This window comes from Tupaia chinensis, unplaced genomic scaffold (genome assembly GCF_000334495.1).
Source record: "Tupaia chinensis unplaced genomic scaffold, TupChi_1.0 Scaffold000004_1, whole genome shotgun sequence".
Classification (NCBI taxonomy): Eukaryota; Metazoa; Chordata; class Mammalia; order Scandentia; family Tupaiidae; genus Tupaia; species Tupaia belangeri.
The window spans coordinates 1,057,630-1,079,391 of NW_006159432.1; the positions used below are offsets into that span (position 1 = coordinate 1,057,630).

A 21,762-nucleotide genomic window follows, 5' to 3' on the forward strand; every position below is an offset into this window, starting at 1 on the left:
GGGGGTTGGACAGTGGTGCAGCAGTACAATTCAACATTCTTTAAGGCTGACTCACATGGAAAAGTTCTGGGTTCACATCCAGAGACATCCCTGATACTCCAGGCATTCATGTGCCTATGATCCAAGGTTGACTCAACCTGGAGAAGGCTCACAGCTTCAAAATCCTATCGGGAGTACTTGTCTCTCTCTCTCTCTCTCTTTCTCTCTCTGTCAAGTCTCTGATCACTCACGGAAGAAAAAACAACTTAAAAATATATATATCAACAGGCCAGCCAGGTGGAATGGCGATTAGGGCAATTGGCTCCCATATGGCCAACTTCATGGTTCGATTACTAGACCCAGCTGTTTGAAAAACACACCGAACTTACGTGCATGTATGCCCAAAACCCCAGGAGGAGAATGGAGGAGAAGGAACTGTGGTAGCCCCCTCCTTGGGGTAGTTCCTTATTTCTCTCTTTCTCTCTCTCTCTTTTTCTCTTTCTGTAGAGTGAGTGCATGCACCCTTTAGCAAACAAACAAACAAACAAAAAATAAAAACAAAACAATGCCTCACCAAGAATGTACTAACTCTGGAGATGCAAGGAAGGCCAGGACATTTTTTGGAACTCTTGGGTAGCTCAACATATTGGAGAGTCGTACATACACAAGAACTTCAAAAAATTCATGGAAAAATGGAATGAAAGGACAAATTAATTTTGTTGCAAAGATTTATAAATCCATATACTGTTTACTCATAATATGCATTTTTCATGAATTTTGAAAAATCCCTCATATATTATATATGTCATACATGCAAGTACCTGTGTCTAGTTTTGGAGGTTGCAGACGCCTAAGTAACACCTACAATTTATATCCACTGTGGTCTAAATGGCACCCTTTAGGATGTTCAGTGCTCAATCTGTACAACCATACTCAGCATTCTCAAGACCAATACCTATAAAGCACAAGTTGATCATGTCATTTCCACTTAAAAACGACTTGACAGCTTCTCAGTATCCATCCTTCCCAATAAAGTCCCTACCTAGCTTTCCAAGAAGCTTCATTGCCCACCTCTCTTCCTCACTTACTTATGCACCAGTCATTATGGACTCCTGCACCCCCCACCACGTGCCAACACTTTCATGTTCTGGTCTGAGTTGGGTGTCCCCAATCTGTTCTCTCACAACAGCACTTCATGCTTTTACCCACTAGACTGACTTTCCCATGGTCAGAAACTATGAGGCTTTCATTAATCCTATATTCCCAAAATGTAACACAGGGTTCGGAGAAGGCATCATTGACTGGCTGAATGAACACCTGAAGCCATTTGGGAATTCGGAACAATTGGAGTATTAAATGATTAGCTAAACTCCACCACACTTACTTACTTAAAGAGGGACTAACACTGTCTCACCACAGCAGATAAAACAAGCTGTGTATTGACCCGTGGTCTACATCTTGCCATTAAATATCCAGGGACTGAGTTATTAAGTGATTACTGTTTTTTAACTTTTTTAAGGCGTTGAAGACTGTTGAGCTGATGATTGCCAAGTATACATTGCAAGTTTCATGTGAAATCATTCAAAGGAAATCAGAGCTTTCTCTGACCTCCTTTGAAAACAGGAGTGATCTGAGGCCGGCAGGTGGCATGGTGTTTAAGGGCTCTGGATTCCCACATGACCAACTGTGGTTCATGACCCAGACCCGGTGGCTTTCTCTCTCTCTCTCTCTCTCTCTCTCTCTGGTCAAACTAGAAAATAAATAAATAAATAAAGTTAAATAAAAATAATACTTTCTAATAAAAGGAGTAATCTCATGGCATTTATCTCCCTTAGCTCAAGGGAATGTTTCCCAATTACCCCTAATAGGCATAACATTCAGTCCTTTTCAGAGACCAAGACTTTCATCTAAAGATCTGAGTCAAAGGTATTTCTTCAGTAGGATTGGAAGTGGGTATTTGAAGGTATCCAAACCCATCAATTAGGCTTCCTAAAGAAACATGAAACATATTTTCACATACTAAGATTTTGGGAAGCATCTAAGAGGAAAAATGGAAATAATTTAACACTCAGAGTTCAGAGAGCAAGTACACGTGTTCTCTTTGGCTTTTTCTTGGAGCATGGCCAACTCTGTTGAGTTTATTCTTATCAACAGAGAAGAGACATGACCAAACAATTTCAAGTCTTTCAGTCAAGGAGTGCAAAATAAAATGACAGTACCCCTTCAGGCCTCAAACAACTTTTCTTTTTATAGATTGACAGAAAGCAATTCTAAAAGGGATGTTCACTTTGGGGGATTGGAAATGTCAGCATATACATGCTTATACAAAAATACATGTAAAACCACATTTTTTTCCCAGTAATAATTTCTTGAAATAAACTAACTTTAACAGTAAAGTTTATTTAAAGAGCACTGTAATAGTTTGGATTTTATTTCTTCACATTTCAATAAAATGTAATTTATAGAGGCTTTTTTTTTTGTATTTCTGAGAAATGTATATGATAGAATTAGTTCTCCCCAAATCAGATTATATTTAAAATAATGACAACTTTAAAGACTAGAATGTCTCAAATTATTTCATACAACTTGTATGCTTACTGGGGTTCAAAGCTCAAAAAAATGTTAATTTTACAGAGATTTAAAAACCACAACATAAAAACAGGGGCTACCAAAACAAAGGAATATAGGTTTGCACTCCGACAAACTTGAATTTGAATATGAGCTCTGCAAATTACTTGCTGTGGGACCTCTGGGAAAAGAATAAACCTCTCTGGGCCTTCATTTCTTTATCTATAGAATAAAAACAGTATCATGGGGCAGATTAAATGGAAGTGATAGGAATTTTCATAGAATTTGCCAAAAAGCAGGCTTTCAGTAATAGTTCTTTTGTTTTCCCTTTCCTCCTCTAGCACTGTTCTCTATTGTAATTTGAAAGAAATTAACACAATCATATATGAGGAAATTAAACAGGATGGTGTTATCATTCCAGAAATTTAGAACAAGAAAAATTTTATAAATGAAAAAAGCTCCAAGATTTCTGACTTTTTTTGATCATTCAATGCAATTTTCTAATAAAGAATTGTGATTTTTGAACTAACCAAGAGATACGTGAAGAAAGCAACTGGAGGTTAACTTGCACCACATCTGTTGTTTCAAAGAACATTTAAGTCAAAAAGTGCTATTCATTTCTTAAAATTAACAGGTTAATGTTCTTTAAAAAGAGGACCATTTCACACAAGCCATATCATAAAAATGAGGAGGAAGACAGTAAAGTATTTACTTAGTTATATGTAATTAACAATGAACTATTTAAGAAGGATCTTATGGGGACTGGTAGGTGGCAAGGTGGTTAAGGTGCTAGACTCCCACATGGCTGACCAGAGTTCTAGTCCTGGACCTGGTGGCTTGCTTCCTCTTTCTGTCTGTCTTCCTCTGACCAAGTTAAAACAAATAATAATGATGAAAAAAATTTAATGCAATAATTCTTAAGAAAAAAGGATATTATCTTATTAGGTGCAGATATCACCAATGATAGTCAAAACCAAAGTTACTAATACTACTAATTAATGTGTTTGTTCCCCTCTAGAAATCTCATCAGCAGCATCAGAGAGAGTAGACCACTTAGATATGGAGTGAGATCAACAGTAACACGTGTTCTCCTGTTCTGAAAGGACTGATTCTGGGAAAGTCACATTTCCTTAGCAACTGCACCCCAAATCACCCTCATTGAAATTACTGTATCTTCATTCATCTTTTTTTTTTTTTTTTAATTTGCTAGACGACGAATATGCTTGCCAGAAAAAGACTCAGGGAGAGAATGTGAGAATCCCATCTCTGTGGGATGGTCACACTGCAATCTTGTCTCCTCCATTTCTCCTCTAGGGATTCTGGGCACATAACGCATATGCACTCAGCATGTTTTTCAGGCCATGGATCCGGGATTCGAATGGCACTGCTGGCCTTGTGAGATCCAGTATCTTTACCACTATTCCATCAGCTGGCTCCTATATCCTTATTCTTTAGTCTATTCCTGATAGAACAGAAATTCCTCTAGGGAGGGTCCTGTTTCAGTACTACTATTCATTCATACATCGAATTTGTTGGAACTTGATTATTTTACTCAAATAAAAAAAAATGAGGGTTATGAATGCTTAGAATCAGAGAGAAAAATAAAAGAGGGTAGATGCACTTGGCAACAAAGCCACACCTTACCTATTTAAAAAACAACGCTTTTGTCTAGGATCAGAGCTAGTAATAATACTTTGGGACAATCATGTGTCTTCATGTCTCTCTCTCTAAACACTTATTTCATAATTATGTCTGTCAAGTTGTTAAGGGTGAGGACCCTATTTTACTATCAAGGGGAAAAAAATAGAACTAGATGTTCTAGAATTGCTGAAATTTGGCCTTTTTAGAACACATGATTTCTGACTTGAATAGTATCTATACAAGTGCAATGAGAAAAGGGGAGAACCCCTCTGGGGGTTTCTTTGTGGCCACTTCTTCCAATTCTTCTGAATTCACTGATAATTAGGAGTTGAGATAATCAATGAAAATGGCTGAAATGATAGTTCAAGCATGGAGTTCATCAGCTTCACTACCTCAGTCTATATGAACCTAGATGGTCTTGGTTGTTCTAGCAACCAAACAATATCCTTTTTTATATAAAGAAAAGTATTCTGAATATCGGGGTGTGGATACTTTTTGGCTAACAATTTAGGCAGGTTAAATCAAAGGAAACATTTTTCAAATCCATGATTTAATAAAAAGTACAAAAAAAACTAGTAAAATGCATAACACTAACTTTTAGGAAAAAAAAACAAATCATGTACTAGCATATTAAGGTTTGTGTATATGAATATGCTAATGTCAATAAAGTAAGGCACCAGATTAAAAATCCAAACTCTGACGGCTGTCAAGTGAAATAAGACAGTGATCCTGAATGAGGAAGGAGACAACCAAAAGCCTCAGTTGGAGACGTTTAGCTGCGGTAAGCATCTCTTCAGAGACCCATACAGTGGAAGGGCTGGTCTAGGACACAGTAGAACAAGGCACACCTCTCTAGTGTCAATCTTCTTCAATATTAGGCTTCTTTCTCAAGTTCCCTTTCCCTTCTCTGACACTAAACAGGTGGCCAAGGAAACAAGAGGTAAACTTCTGAATCCTTTGACTATGATTCCTTTTGTCTCTAATTAGAAAGACAAACATGAAATAGTTGCCCAGGGTTTCTAAAATGTGCTACCATCTACTACACAGAAAATTATGATTTTACCACCTCCCTTCCTGCAGTCATATTTTTAACACAGTTTTCTTTTTTTTTTTTTTTTTTTTTTTTTTTTTTTTTTTTTTTTTTGCTATGGGGTGCCTGTACTTGCAGAAAACACAGAGAGAGACAGAGAATGAAAAATTACTGCCTCAGGGGAATGGTTACACAACAATCCTTTCTCCCCCATTCTCCTCTTGGAATTTTGGGTATGCATGGAGTCCCAACAGGTCCAGGACTTGAACTACAGTTGGCCATGAGGGAGTCCAGTACCTTAACCACTATGACACCTGCTGGCCTCCAACCTAACACTCTTAGAAAAGTTTTGCAAGTGCAGGGTATAAATTGGCAGATGTCTATTTTTTATTTTATTTATTTTTTTAATGAGAGCTTTTATTAGAGAGATTTTTGCTATAGGGTGTGTGTGCACTTGCTGGGGAGACAGAGATACAAGAAGCGAGAAATTATCCCCAAGGGTGGATGGCCAGGCCTCAATCCCTTCTCCTCCATGCTCCACTTGGGATTTTGGGCATGCATGCACATATGCCTGACATGAGTTTTAAGCCACTTAATCTGCGACTCAAACCACGGTCGACTATGTGTGAGTCCAGTGATGAAACCATTATGCCATCTGCTGATCCACAGATGTTTTTTCAAATCTCAGTTTTTACATGCCAAACGTATGTTTCATTCTTTCTGTATTATTTAGTATATGAGTTTGTTGATCATATTATACTGGAATGTTAGGGTTGGATTTGGTTTTATTTAGTTTTTGACAATTTTGAAGTTAACAAAAGGCATCAAGAGACAAATAAAAACAAGAAAAAAGGAAAGATATGGTGAAATAATCATATGCATTAAAGAATTAAGGAGAAACCAAAGAAGGCCAGAAAGACAAGTTCATAGCCGTACACATTGAAAGTTACAAATGGTAAAACTATATACAGAATTTAAAAAAAAAATTCTATAGCAGGAATTCTTCTTTTTTTTTGAGGTTTTTTGCTATAGGGCACGTGTGCTCGTCAGACAGAGAGAGAGAGAGAGAGAGACAGAAAGCGAGAAATCACCCCCCAGGAGGGATGGCCACGCCACAATCCCTTCTCCTCCATTCTCCTCTCAGGATCTTGGACACATGTGCACACCCGCCTGGTGTGAGTTTTAAGCCACCGGGTCTGGGACACGAACCGCAGTAGACTATGTGGGAGTCCAGTGACATAGCCATTACGCTAACTGCTGGTCCCTCTATAGCAGGAGTTCTATATCTATTTGTCTCAGTATAAAACTGTCTTCAATATATTGGGCTGTATCATGATGTATGTTTACATAGAAAAACACAGAAAACTATGTCATGACTTTTCCGACAACCCATTATTTTAAGTTTTGACATATATATCTATATTTAAGAAGTCTCTGTACAATATTCTCTTTGCTTCATCTAACAGTATTTCAGCATTTCCCAAGGTTTACACACACATACATAGTCTTAAAAGATGGTTAATTAACTATTGATGGGTTCTAGGGCTTCCCAGGTAAAAGCTCTGTGTTCTTTACAAATCATTTAATGAAAACACTGACATGAATAATGAATTTGGCATCTCCCAAGACACACATATGTCTTTTGTAACAGTAATAAAGACAGACATATGCACTCTTACATGAAATATTATGGCTCAAAAATATGTAAACAAACCAAGTCAGAGAGGTTAGGCTGAAAACGAAGCTCTGTTTTTGAGGCTGCTTTAAAATGCTTTCACGTTAAAATATACTATCATATTACAAGCACATAATAATAAAATCATAAAAAGTAGTTATATGTAAGAAACTATACCATTATTTGTTAAGTAGAGGCACCTCAAAAAGTGTGTGGACAAACAGAATTAAAGTATGAGTTTACTTTGGAGCAAAAATATTTTTTTGAAATCTATGCATAGATTTTTTATGATATGTACTTTCCATGAACTTTTTATTTTCTTTAGAGGCAGATTTCTGCTATTGGGTGCATATACTCACTAGAGAGACAGAAAATGAGAAATCATCCTCCCTTGGAGGGATGGCCATGCCACAGTCCCTTCTCTTCCATTCTCCTCTCAGGACTTTGGTCACACACATACCTGGCATGAGTTTTAAGCTACCAGGTCCAGGACTCCCAGACTACGTGGGAGTCCAGCAACAAAACCATTATGGCATCTGCTGGTCCTTCCATGAACTTTCTGAAGACAGCTCCCTACCCACCATAAGTCCCAAATGGAGTTCGTAATTTAGATTTTTGTCAAGAAAGTTCCAAACTTTAAAGTGTGACTCTGAAGAAATACACACAAATCTATAACACAAACTTTATATGCATTATTAATGATACAGGAAAGTAGCCACATAATGATACAAAAGGAAATGTCTGAAAACTTATTATTCATTTCAAACTGGAAATTTGTCGTCATTTGGTCTAACTTAACAGGTAAGAGAAAGGACTCTTCCACCTAAGATGTAGCTCACGTGAAACCAGGACAGCTCAGCTGATCACTGTGAGTCAGGGATGAGGCTGCTCAGTGGCGCAGCATTAAATATGCAATCCCCTGGATGCAATACCCATCCTGGCTCAAGTCAACATTTGCTTTGGAGAGACTAAGTTACTTCCATCAGTTATTGAAACAAAGGAGAGAAAAGAAGTGTTTTCATAAGTGCTCACATACAAGAATATTACTGGAAACAGACTATAGGCACTCTTAGAAAAAGATGTGTTTGGAGTTAGAAGTCCTAACCTTCGCCTTGTTGCCATTTGTTACATGATTTAGACAAGTCATTTATGTTCTCTGGTCTTTAGTATGTTTGTGTGTAAAATCAGGGTAATAACACTTGCTGCCTTTGTATTTCTTAGTTCTTAAAAACTTACATAACTACATTATTACTGCCACTAATAATAATACTAATTCTAACATTAACTGAAGTTTTCTATGTACCCAAACTTTGTGACTTTTTTTATATGTGTGTCAAACCCTCTCAATAGGTTTAAGGATTCTGATTTAACTATAAAGACATATCTATCTGACAGTGGTTAAATAACTTGCCAGAAGTCACATATTAAGAATGTGAATTTGAATCCAGATCTCTCAGACTCTACAACTTCATTTTAGATCTATTATAGCCTGTTTCCTCTAATATACCATTTATATTGTGGGGTACACACACATACATTAAGTACATAATGTCTACATAACATAGATGCATTATTCATTTTATATACGTATACATACATTTATGCTATAAATTCTGAAATGTCATACAAATGCTCTTTTTAATATTTTTTATTATTTTCAAAGCCTAATACATATAATGCATGGACTAGAATAGGTACTTATTTGGGAAAAAAGAAATTAAAATATGGACAACAACTAAGTTAGTTTTAGGTGAATTATTAATAAGTATGTCAGCAAAAACAGCAGCTCTAAAATTCTCCCCCTTTCAAAATTATGTTATTAAAAATTATTCAAGAAGACCAATACTGTAGGGTATATGTAGATAGAATCTTAAAAAAGCAGAACCAACAGAAGGAGTAGAAGGGTGGTGGCCAATGGTGGACATGGAAGGGAATGAGGAAGTGCAGGTCAAAGGGCACAGTTGGTTCTGAGAAGAATCAGCTCTGACAATCTTGCATACAGCATGGTAACTTCTATACTATATTGTATGTTACATATAAGAAAGTAGACCTTAGGCATTATCACCAATAAAAACAAACAAAAACACCCAAAGAAAAACTATGTGAAGTGCTGGATGTGTTAACATGTAGTAATTATTTTGTAATGACTGTGTTTATCAATTCAGCACACTGTACACTTAACGTTCAACTGTATTTGTCAATTTTAACTCTTTAAATTTGATTTGAAAAAAATTTTCTTGAGAAAAAAATATACATGTACTAGTATAGGTTCAATTCTAGACAGAGTTGTTAATGACAGAAAAGCAGCCATTTTTCAATAAACGGGAGAGGAAACCTAATCCTATAAACCCAATAAAAGGACAAAAGATCCCTTTAAAAATGAAATGATTCCTAATCTTTGAAAGGTTAGCATATTACCTTCCAAATTTCAATCTTTAGAAAAGCTGTTCTATAAATTTCCTATCAAAACAAGACAGTGATACTTGCTGCCATATTTTATTTCCCTTGACTTTGCATATGATTGATAATAATAATGATGATAATAATTGGATAGTGACATTCAAAAAGAACAATATTTTCTTTCAGAGTGAAGAAGGGTATAGAAGGCATTAGAAAAGATGCACAGAGGTCTTATATCTAACCAAAACATGAATTTCCAGCTTTTTAAAACACTCCATTCTTTGTCCTAATCTCTGGAAGAGCACAGGGTTGAATGGAAAGATGCTGACACGCATGCCAGATCAGGGCTAGAATGACATGTCTAGGGAACAGGAGCTGCTGCAGTTCCCATTATCCATTGAACACCTTGGCAATTCTTATTTCATCCTGAGAATGTGATACTTACTCTTGTACTGCTCTGGCTATGGAAAGGGCCGTAGATCCAGTTTCATTAACGCTATCTAAGGTCACATTTGGCAGGTCATCATCATCACTGTCACTTTTACTTTGTCTGGGAGATAGGCCTCGGGGGTCCATTTGTGCTGGGGAAAAAAGGCATATATAATGAATTAAAATTAGTGAGCAGAAAGTTAACCTTTTCCTGGACCAACATCAAGCACAGAACGTCTCTTCCGTGCATATCATGTAAATGGACTCAACTAGACATTGCAGGAATTAGTAAAAGCTCCGTATTTTGTGTACAGAGTTCTCACTGACTCTTTTCCCCATTTGTCTGATTTACAAAACCTACATCAGCTTTCAACAGTTTCAGGGTATGATTATAGAACAGAAACTATAAAATCCACCAGATTCCCAATTCCTGAGTGGTCAAAATTGGATTATGCAGTTCATGAGCTACTATTCAACCCTCTGGCTTTTCCTTTGTTTCTGCTGCCAGAGTTCTGACCATTTCACTGCTCATTAGCACCTTCCCTGGAAGGTAGACAGCATGAGGAAGAGGAGATATTACTTGCTTACAGCTTTCATAATTAAGTCTAAAGTAGAACAAGGTTGACAGTACCGAAATAAGGTAGTAGATAGTTTTTGTTCTTTGGCGAACTGTTATAATTCATTATTGCTGTAAGTACAGATGTGAGTGCATAAAAATGACAGAGGTGGCAGTATTTTGAATATCTGTTTATACATGCTAGAAAGTGCTCTTCATCTTCATTCTGACCTCACTTTTTTTTTAAAGGTGTGAGATTAGGTGTGTGCACTTGACAGAGAGAGACATATATAGAAAAAGAAAGTGAAAAATCACCACCCACCCACCCCCCAGGGCGATGGCCATACTGCACACCTTTGTCCTCTAATCTTCTCAGACGCAAATGTATCTGGTGTGATTTTTAAAATACTGGGTACCGGACTCAAACTGGGTAGTGGCCATATGGGATCCAGTGCTGTAACTTCCATGCCACCTGCTGGACCCCTGACTTCATTTCTCAAGAAAGCATTTCCAGACATGATACCCCTCCCACCATTAACTTGCTAAAGCAAGAAATAGCCTAATGTGATCCTTGTTGACCAGGACAATTGGATCCTTTCAAATGAGAGGACCAGTGTCAACATGTCGTTTGTTGACACATATTTTTAAAAATGAGATTTTATTTCTACTTCCTTTTCTCTATGATAGCATTAGCAGTCTCTGCTCATTTCCATCAGCCCTCTCTTCAATGCATCATGTCTTTTATGACAACCCAATACTACACTGGCTATATGAGTGCATGGTTAAAGGATATGATTCAGCCCTACCCCACTCCAGCCAAACTGTTGCATGTGGAGAGAGGCCATTCTCAACAAATATGGTGACCCTCAGAAATATGCAGAAATGGGGTTCTGGGAGCTTCATTTGCATAGAAATAAAAGAATTTACATGTGAATATGCTAGCTACCAATACTGCAAAGCAGTATCTGTAAGGAAACCACACGTGTTATTCAGATTTTACCGGAAAAGATCAGAAGAAACCACATGAAGCCAATTGGTTTCCTATCATCAGCTGATTAATATCTGAAAACAACTGGCTTTGCATTCTATTTCATCCTTCCCCATTTTCTGCCCAATAAAATAATAAACCTGAGGGTGGTTCAAGGTCGCAGCTTTCTCCATCAGAGAAGTTGGACCCACCAATCCTCACTTTTCAATACTTGTCTTTGTGTGTTTATTTTTTTAAATTAATTAATTAACTTATTTGAAGAGTTTTGTTTTTTTTTTCCCTATAGGGCACGTGTGCTTGCTACAAAGAGACAGAGAAACGGAAAGCAAGAAAGCAAGAAATCACCCCCCCCCCCTACGCCGCAATCCCTTTTCCTCTATTCTCCTCTCGGGATCTTGGGCACGCACACATGTGCATGCACCCAGCGTGAGTTTAAGCCACTGGGTCCGGGACTCGAACCAAGGTTGACTACATGGGAGTCTAGTGACATAGCCATTACACCAACTGCTGGTCCCTTTGTGTTTATTGTTATGCTTATTTCTAATCCACAGCTCCTGCCCCCCCCCCAGAAAAACAGGTTCTGCCAAGGGGGTCCTGGCATTTGCACATCAAACATAATGGGTTATTGAAAAAGTCATGATATGTCTTTGCATAGAAAAACATGTCATGACTTTTCTGATGACTCAATACTTTACATAAGATTTCTCAAACCAGAACTGCCAAGGGAAGCAAAACTCACTTAAAATCATGGGTGCTGGGGGGGCCAGTAGGTGGTATGGTGTTTCAGACACAGGACTCCCACATGCCTGACCACAGTGTGAGTCTCGGGTCGGGCACCTTGCTATTTCACTGCTGAATAGTCTACAACACACAGGATTTCAGAGTCCCCTGACAAAGAATTTACTGGTTAGTAGTACCCAGATTGAGACAGATCAAGAGATTTAAGAGCTTGGACACATAAAAGTGTTATATCCTATGACTCTGAATTATATATCTTTGTTCAAATTTTAAAGACACTAATAAACTAACTCATATGTTGGATCATTCATACCTTCTGACCTTGTTCTCAATTAACAATATTCACTGTCATGTGACTTTACACTTACAACTTTCTCAAACACAAAATTTACTTTGCCAAATGACAGGAATTATGCAGAACCAGTCATTAAGAGCTTCTGGATGTTGTACCACACACCATGGGACAAAAGACTTGTTTATTTCCATCTAATCTTTTTTTTTTATTTATTTAACTTCATTTATTTATTTAATTTATTTTAATTTGACCAGAGAGGGACAGAGCGAGAGAGAGAAAGTGAGAAATCAAGCCACCAGGTCCAAGACTTGAACCACGGTTGGCCATGTGGGAGTCCAGCATCCTTAACCACCATGCCACTTGCTGGTCCCACTTCCACCTAATATCTAGAGAAGATTTCCTAGAAAAAGGATTCTGGAGATAATCTGTAAGGCAAAGCAACCATTCCCAACACCATTTGATAACAGAGAATTTAACTATTTAGACACTCTAATGGCACTAACGATACCAAATCATGTAAGATTTATTTTGGTTGTAGACAACAGAAACTAGTTCAAGGTAACTTATATTAAAAGGTATACTGGGATAACCATGATATGGGATCTACCTAAGTGTCTATCAACAGAAGAATGGGTTAACAAATGTGGTACACACACATACACACATGCATGTATGCACACACATAATGTAATACTCTCCAGCTATTACAAAGGATGAAACTGTATCAATTGAGGTTAAATGGGCAAGATTGCAGGATATGATGTTAAATAAAACAGGCAGGAACAGAAAGTTAAACATCATCTGTTCTCCCTCATATTTGGAAATTTAAAAATAGTAATCTCACAGAAGTAGGAAGATAAAGAATGACAACAAGAGGCTGCAGATAGTGTGGGTGGGACTGGAGATAGAGGAATGTTGGTGAATGGAAACAAAAATTGGACCACCTAGTGGTGTGGTGGTTAAGGCAACGAATCCTATACTGTCTACTGTATGGCTGAGTCCTGGACTCTGTGTCTTGAAAAACATGTTGGGCAGGGCCAACAGACGGTATGGTGGTTAAGGGTGCTAGACTCCAACATGGCCAACTGTAGTTCAAGGTCCAGACCTGGTGACTTGCTTTCGTACCCCCACCCTTGCTCTATTCCTCTCTGGTCAAATTAAAATAAATATTTAAATAAAATAATTTAAATATTTAAATAAAATAAGTCTTTAAAAAAGAATAGAAAAACATGCCAGGCACATGTGGATGTAGGCCCAAAACTCTTAAAAGGAGAGATACAGAAGAATGGATTTCACTATTGCAATTCCCCAGAGGGATGCTTTTATACTTTCCCTTTCTCTCTCACTGTTGAGTGTATGCACCCTCTAACAAATAAAAGAAGAAAGAAAAAAGAAGAAAAAATGAGGAGAAGAAGAAGAAAAAAAGGAAATATAATTAAAGATTGATAAGAGGAACAACATCTAATGTTATGAGATAGAGTGAATATCGTTAACAACACACTGTATATCTCAGAGTACATAAACATGATTCTGAATATTCCCAACACTAAGTAATGACAAATGGTTGAGATTACAGGTATACTGATTACTCTTACTTAAACATTACACATTATAGTCATAAAATGAAAAATTACATTGCATACAAATATGTACAATTAGTACATGTTATTTTTAACAAACAGAAAAAAATTTTCAAAGGAAATTCCTAGAAAGATATTGAGCAACTTACAGAATGAAAGATAAAGATGATCAACCAGCACTTAAGTAGCCCAAATTCAGGGATGACAAACAGGCACTTTAACCAGGAATTCATAAAGAGTTTCATTTTGAGCAATGATGTTCTAGAATGATTCATTTAGCAGCCGTTCGTAAATATTCAAAGCCAGCCAAGAAAATGAATATCGGATCTTCCAAATGATTATCAGAGGCTTCCAAATCACATACTGGGTGGTGTTACACACACACACACACACAAATGTCAACAATTTAACATTTAAAGTTGTTGAAACATCATGCACTAAAATACCTTTGCCAAGATATCGAATTAGCAAAGAGGCAAAGAAAAAAGAAGATTCTAGAAGTCCCACTTCGTTGAAAACAATGAGAGCTCTCATAAAAAAGACATAGGCAGTTAACCAATAAGTAATCTGGCTCAAAAAATTAAAGTCTAACTGTATGAATAATTCCAAATAACTCATGTGAAAGTTGTTAAGTGATCTTCTAAATTATGTTATGTTTGTATCTTAATGAACTTATAAAATATGTTAAATATGATATTCTTTTTGATGTACTTTTCAGGAGCATTATAATTAAGGATTTCTTTCCAATATTTTCAATAAATATTATGAAATACATCTGCTACCACCATGCTGGGAAATTCTTTATACCCATACCTTCAGCCAAGCTGAGGAAGTAATTAGAAAGACTTTTTAAAATCTGCATTGCTGATTAGGTCAGATGATTAGCTTATCTACATGCTTGCATAATTCCACTCTATTTTTATTAACTGTGGAATAGGAACATCTACCCTAGTTAACCTCCGTTAGTCTTTGAGCATCTCAGCCTATTTGGGAAGGACAGATTTTTCTGGGGTGCCCATTTAAAGACAATAGAATTGTTATCTGGGCATCAGATCCAAAAAATAAATTAACTTCCCTACTTAAGAGACCAAGAAGGGACCAACAGTTGGCCTGGTGATTAAAGTGCTGGATTCCCAAATGGTGGTGGTTCAAGTCCTGGCCCTGGCTGCTAGGAAATCACGAGGCATGTGTACAGGCCCAAAATTCTGAGAGGAGAATGGAAGAGAAGGGACTGCAGTGTGCTCACCCCCCTGGGCAATGATTTCTCACTTTCCCTCTTGCTGTCTCTCTCTGGAGAGTGTATATGCCCCATGCAAAAACCTTTAAAAAGAGTGAGTGAGTGAGAAAGAGAGAGCAGGAAAAGATCTAAAAACGATGGAAAATAATTTACTTTTATTCCTCCAAGGAAGCAGTTTTGTGTAACATGGCTCACTGGTGGTAGAGGTGTCAATCTTCCCCTGTAGAGATGTTCTAAAATACTGTGTGGGTTCCATTCCACATAACAATCAATATCCCAGGAAGAAAACTACAGAATTCCATCCCTTAAAATTGAACCCATGTACTGTGACTTTCCAATACCCACCCATGGTGGATTGTTGCTACAAAGATTCCACTGAAAAATCATGTTTCACTGTACCCATGCTTCTGCGAGGCCACTTCTGCATGGCTACTTCTCTCAATGACTCATCGTTTGGCACTATGACTTGATATGGCCAATGGGACATTATTAAATGTGACACAAGTGGGGACTTCAGAAGCACTTGCACTGTGGGTTTTCCCTCTCTCCTGCTATTTTCTTTTTTTCAGTTTTGCTGTAGGGTGTGTGCCCTCACTGTGTGTACTTGCTAGAGAGAGAGAGAAAGACAGAGGGAGAGGGAAAGTGAGCAATCATCCCCAAGGGGGTATGACCACAGCACAATCCCCTCTACTCCTCTCTCTTCTTGGGTTGCTGAGCACAAACACATACATGCCTGGTGTGTTTCTCAAACCACCGGCCCCAAGGCTTGAACTGTGCTTTCAGCCATGTGGGATCCAGCACTTAACCTCCACACCACCTGTGGTCTTCTTTTTCTGATTTTAGAACCTTGTTACTATGAGCAGAAGCCCCGGAACCTATAAAACACATGCTACTCAGCTTGCGGCTGATCCCAACTGCAGGACGTGTAAATGAGCTATTTCAGATGACTAGCTGCATGACAGACCTGAGTAAGACCTGCATGAAAATTGCCTGGCTAAATCCATCCCAAGTTTTTGACCCACAAAATCGTGCGCAGATAAATAGTAGCTATTTTAATCTTCTAAATTTTGGGGTGATTTGTTATGCAGTAGTACAAAATCATGCAGCCTGTTACCCTTCTGTATTCTTCGAGAGATTTCTTCTGATTACTATCACAGTCCATTCTCCTCTTGGAAGAGGCAACCTTGCCTTTAGACACATAAATTTAAGTGGGGTATGACTATCAGAAGGACAAATTAAAGCTATGTACAGCATTCTTCTTTATTTTCAATTCAAAATATTCAGGATGTATGTCTAGGTGTTTTTGACATCAGAGGCATCTTCTTTTGCTGGACAAGATTCCTATAATGGGCCATCAGGTACGTGTTACTGCTCAGGCAAACAAAGTTCCCTACCCCTTCTAGCAAGTTCATACTTGATAGGAGACTCTCAGTAGGGAGTCTCCCACAAATGTGGTCACCCAAAGCTGCATTTCCTGTTCGGCTCTGTTAAACTCATAAGAGTAAAAAAAAAAAAAAAATTTCTCTCTCTCTCTCTCTTTTTTTTTTTGGCTTGAGGGCACATGCTCTCTCACCAGAGAAAGACAAGAGTGGAAGAGTAAAGAGAAATCATCCCTCATGCGGCATGGCTATGCCACAATCCCTGCTCTTCCATTTCTCCCTCCCTCCCTTTGGGATTTTGGGAACACACACACACATGCATACGTGCCCCTGGCATATTCTTTAAACTGCTGGATAGGGACTCAAACTACATGGCCAGCCACGTGGAATCTGGCTGCTAAACTACCAGGCTACAGGGCTGACTCTGTAAGAGTCATTTAAACTTTGTTCTCCCCTATCAAGCAGCAGTGGACTGACACAGAAAACCGAGGTAACTACTTACTGCCCATTCATATGCCCCACTCCAACCTGGGTGCTGTGGAAAGATTAAATGCTCTAATATCCATAGAAATAAACCTGCTAATTCAGCTATTCTTAAATGAATGCATGGAACATTACATTATGAATATACATTAAAAACTTACATACTAACATTTCCTAACCAGACCAAACCCCTAAGGGAAAAGCTGAATCCCTTCATCTGTGCCCATTAGGGCTGGAAGGAGGAGGGGCACACAGAGGGAAGGGTGTGAGGCAGCTGGGCGGGGTTGGCATGTGTTCTGCTCTCCCTCTTTCAGCCACTGACAGGCTGTCTGCTACCTGCAGATGCCCTAATTGTTCGCCCTGCCAAGCTGAGACATGCCCCAGTTAGAGAAGCCTTGGCTTCCATTAGAGCTGCTCCTTTATATTAGAAAGAAAGATGACGATGAGGGAAAAAGGGACGTGCATGTTCAGAAGGCATGTATGGAGAAACAATGTATAGGGGGAAATTTCCTAGTGTCACTGTGCAGTGGAGTTCTCTTCCCACATATTCTTTGTAGGAATTGTTCCCAAATGGATAGCCACAGCTTCTTCAGGGTAGAAACTGAGCTTCAGCTTCAAAGGACATGGGTGACTTGTGGCCCAGTCAACTGCAACCATCTGACCCTGGGCAATGGCTTTCCCATTGCTAACCCTCACCTTCTCCTGCCATTGCTGCTGTGAAGCACACAGGAGATAATACAAGCAAAGCACTGAGTCCCATCCCTGGCTCTGAGTAGTCAGCCGTATTCTGTTCTACCCTGACAGTAAATTTCCTGCTTCTTGAACCATCTCTTATGTAACACTACTCGAAATCCCTCACCGTCTCCTGGGCTATTCAAATTAGGCAGCTTTATTTACTTATCTTTTGAAATATGTCTAAACCAAAAATACCTTATGGAGGCAGAATAGATATTGGCTACTGGGTCAAAGTACTTCCCTTGATCCAAACATTCGTTTGTGTATCTCATCAACACATACTTACTGGCCACCTCCAAGGTGCCAAGCATTCCTAGTGCTTGGCAAACAGTAGAGAACAAGATTAAAATTACTGCTTTAACCTGGGGGAAGGAGGGTGGATAATATGCAAATAAACAAGAAAAACATATACTGTGTCACATAATGAAAAGTGCCATGGAGAAAAGAGGGTGGGTAGGGACTGCTAGGAGGCAGGTGGACCATTTTGGAGCTTGTGCTCAGGAAGGGCCTCAGAGAGAGGATGGTATTTGAGCAAGGACCTGAAGGAATTGAGTGACAGGGGCCTGCAGATGCAGGTTTCTTTGTTTGTCTTTCTGTTTGGGGGATTAGGGACATTTCAGGCAGAGCAAACACTAGGTGAAAAGGTGGGAGTGCCTCTGGAGCTGAAACCTGCGAAAAGAAAGAAATGGAAGATAATAGAGGGAGAAGGGAGAGGGGTGTGCAGAGTGTGAAAGCTCCAGAAGGCTGTTGTAAGGGTTCTGAGTTTTGCTCTGGATAAGAAGGGAAGCCATTACAGAGTACCATGCAGAAGAATGACACGATCTGAATTACGTCATTTGACTTTGTTTTGCTGTTTCGTTTTTTTTTTTTTTAATTTGTCAGAGAGCACATTCACTAGACAGAGAAAAAATGAGAAAGCATCCTCCTTGTGAAATGAACACACTGATATAATCCCTTCTCCGTTTTTGCCTCCTTTTCGGATTTTGGGCACACACACATGCACACAGTGTCTTTCAAGCTGCAGGGTCTAGACTTGAACTACATAGTCAGCTATGTGGGATCCAGCCCCTTTAAACACTAAGGCATCCACTGGTCAATTGTTTTTGTTTTTTAAATTTGCAGAAGCAATATCTGAGCTTACCAAAGGCAGATAGAAACAAAGAGAGCTAGAGGAAAGTGCTTTCCACACCCAAAGAGATGTGATCCTGCCACAATCACGTCTCTATTTCTCTATCCTGTCCTGGGAAGAGGAGAGTATGTGTTCATACACATAATGCTTGTTTTTCAAACTGCTGGGAATGGGACTTGAACTAAGCAATTGGCCATGTGGGATCTGGCTCCTTTAACCACCAGGTTGCAGGGCTGGCCTTGAATATGTCATTTGCTAATGATCTCCCTGGTACTATAAGCTTGGAGTACAGGGGATCCAGCTGAAGATACCTATGTTAGAATCATCAGTTACAAAGTATTAATATTGTCTAAAAACTACACAAGGGTTTTTTTTGTGTGTGTTTCTTTTCTTTCTTTCTTCTTTTTCTTCTTTTTTTTTTTTTGTGAGAGATACGTAGAGAGAGAAAGCACTCTCTCAGTGGGACATGATGACACTGTAATCCTTTTTCCTCCATTTCTGTCCCATCAGGACATCAGGAATTTGGGCATGCATATACATGCACCTGGCATATTTTTCTTATTTTATTTTTAAATAATTATTTTATTTTTATTTATTTATTCATTTATTTTAATTTGACCAGTGAGAGAGAGAAAAAAAAAAAGAGAGAGAGAGAGAAGTGAGAAAGCAAGCCACCAGGTCTGGGACTCAAGCCATGGTCGGCCATGTGGGAGGATCCAGCGCCTTAACCCAACACCACCAGCTGGCCCCCTGCACCTGGCATATTTTTTAAGCCTCCAGAGTTTGGATTTGAACCATGGTTGGCCATGTGGGATCTGGCTCTCTTAACCACTGAGCTATGGAGCCAGTCCCTACAAAAGCTTATTACCGATTGGCTGACTTATTGATCTTGATGTCACCATCCTCCCTTACCTGGGTTTACTGGCCCACACCACCATGCTCAACTTGGTTTCAGGTTGGGCTAGAAACTAAGCTCAGACCTTCCTGTGGTACTGGACTATGGAACCCAGCATATTAGCAGTGTGTGCCACCACAGTTAGGCCTGCACTAACTTTTTTCTTTCTGGTCACCTCATGCTAGCTGGACACGTAGTGTCTAATTACTCAGGACTTTATTACATGAAGGGCTATGAAGCATGTCCTTCATGATATATTTGCACAACTGACAGTCTGACTCATTTAGTTTCAAAATATCAGTTGTTCAAAGAGATGACTTATTTCCTTAGCATATGAAGACATAGGATGAGAGGAACATTCACCAATAAAGTTTGGTTCAAAATATGAACTCCAAGGCTAGAACCAGCCTCCAGGATCACACTCTACCTACTGAGGCTTCTCTATGCCCTTCTTCTTCCTTCTTTTTTGTCCTGCTAATAAGACTGCATGCCTCTACACAGCAGTGACTGGGACTGTCCACACAACCTCAAATGAAGAATTAAAACTCCCATCAATTATGTAAATCTTGGGATGTTGGTACTGTGCAGCTATAATATGTAATTTATTCATTTTTCCCAATTCCTAGCTGTACACTCAATAGTGTAATGGCTTTTGTTGCCATTATATTAAAGAATAACCTCATAATATTTTTACAATTCCCAGGGCAAGGTCTGTTTCTCAGTTATAATGACGTTGACCCTCTCTACAGCTTTCAAGACTGTTGGTTATCCCTGTCTTTTTTCATTTCTAGCTTTTAAAAACTCTAGTTTGCTTCAGGGATAAGCATACCAAGGTCTGGGGGTCTTAACAAATCTGTTTTTATCAATGGAGATTTATTCAACCATGTTCACTTACTTAATCTCTGGCTGCTTTAGCACTACAATGGTAGCGTCCCCATAAATACTGTCTGGCTCTGTAGAGAAAGTGTTTGTGGATTCTGTTACGTACAATTGAATTTTCTTGGGTCTTGCTCACTCTCAGATTATCTATCATCCAATCTTCTCTTTGTCTCCTCCTGCAGACTTCTACATGTTAGCTTCACTTGTTTCACCACCTACCATCTTACTGCTTCTTTATCAGTGAGCTCCTCAGCACTCTGACCCAATTCTACAAGTTCCTCACTTTCAACTGCTACATCAGAAGGGTTGAACAGTGAATCCAGTTTCCCAACTCTGACCATGCTTCTAAATTCTGGTCTCAAATTTCCAACATCTCGGTGACTACTCCTCCATTTATGTGCTTAAAAATAATTTTGCTTATCAAATTGTAATTTTATATCTGTGTACCAACACCTCCTTAACTCATCTCCCCACTAGCCTTTACAACTGCTAGTAACCACTATTCTACTCTCTCCTATGAGGTCATTTGTAATTTTAGCTTCCATAGATGAGTCAGAACATGAGGTATTTCTCTTTCTGCCTGACTTATCATAATTTTCCTCAACTTGTCCAGGTTGCCATGAATGACAGTTTTCATTCTTCTTCTCCTTTTTCTCCTTCCTCTCCTTCCTCTCGTTCTTCTTTTTAGTAATTTGCCAGTGGACACATGCATTTGTCAGAGAGATGGGGGAGGGACAGCACCCCTCATGGGGAATGGTCACGGTGCATTCCCTTTTCCTTCAACTCTCCATTCTGTTGGGATCTGGGGCACACATGCACACCTGACAGGTGTAATTTTCAAGCCATCAGAGCTGGAATGAAAACCATAAGGATGGCCACTTGCGATCCAGTCACTTTAACCACCAGGCCATGGGACTGGCCTAGGATTTCATCCTTCTAATGGCTGAACAATATTTCAATACAAAGTGATGACAAATTGAGGTGATATATGTGAAAAATATCCTGATTTCCTCATAACATGTTTTATTCATCCACCAAAAAATAAGCCATTGATCACAAATAGGTATAACTATTGTCCAGCTTAAAATAATTTCAAAAGTAAAATTTAAAAAAAATGACTTCAAACCCAAGTCCTTTTCTTCCTGC

At 38.7% G+C, this 21,762-nt stretch overlaps 1 protein-coding gene across 6 annotated transcripts in view; it reads right to left on the bottom strand.

Moving 5' to 3' along the window:
- KLF12 (KLF transcription factor 12) overlaps positions 1 to 21,762 on the bottom strand; it is a 514,190-nt gene that overhangs the window by 133,573 nt on the left and 358,855 nt on the right. For all 6 annotated transcript variants that reach the window (XM_014590348.2, XM_006139823.3, XM_014590373.2 and 3 more), the window contains one exon: positions 9,739 to 9,874. In XM_014590348.2, coding sequence (XP_014445834.1) covers positions 9,739 to 9,874 — 136 coding nt within the window. The remainder of the gene's footprint in view (positions 1 to 9,738; positions 9,875 to 21,762) is intronic.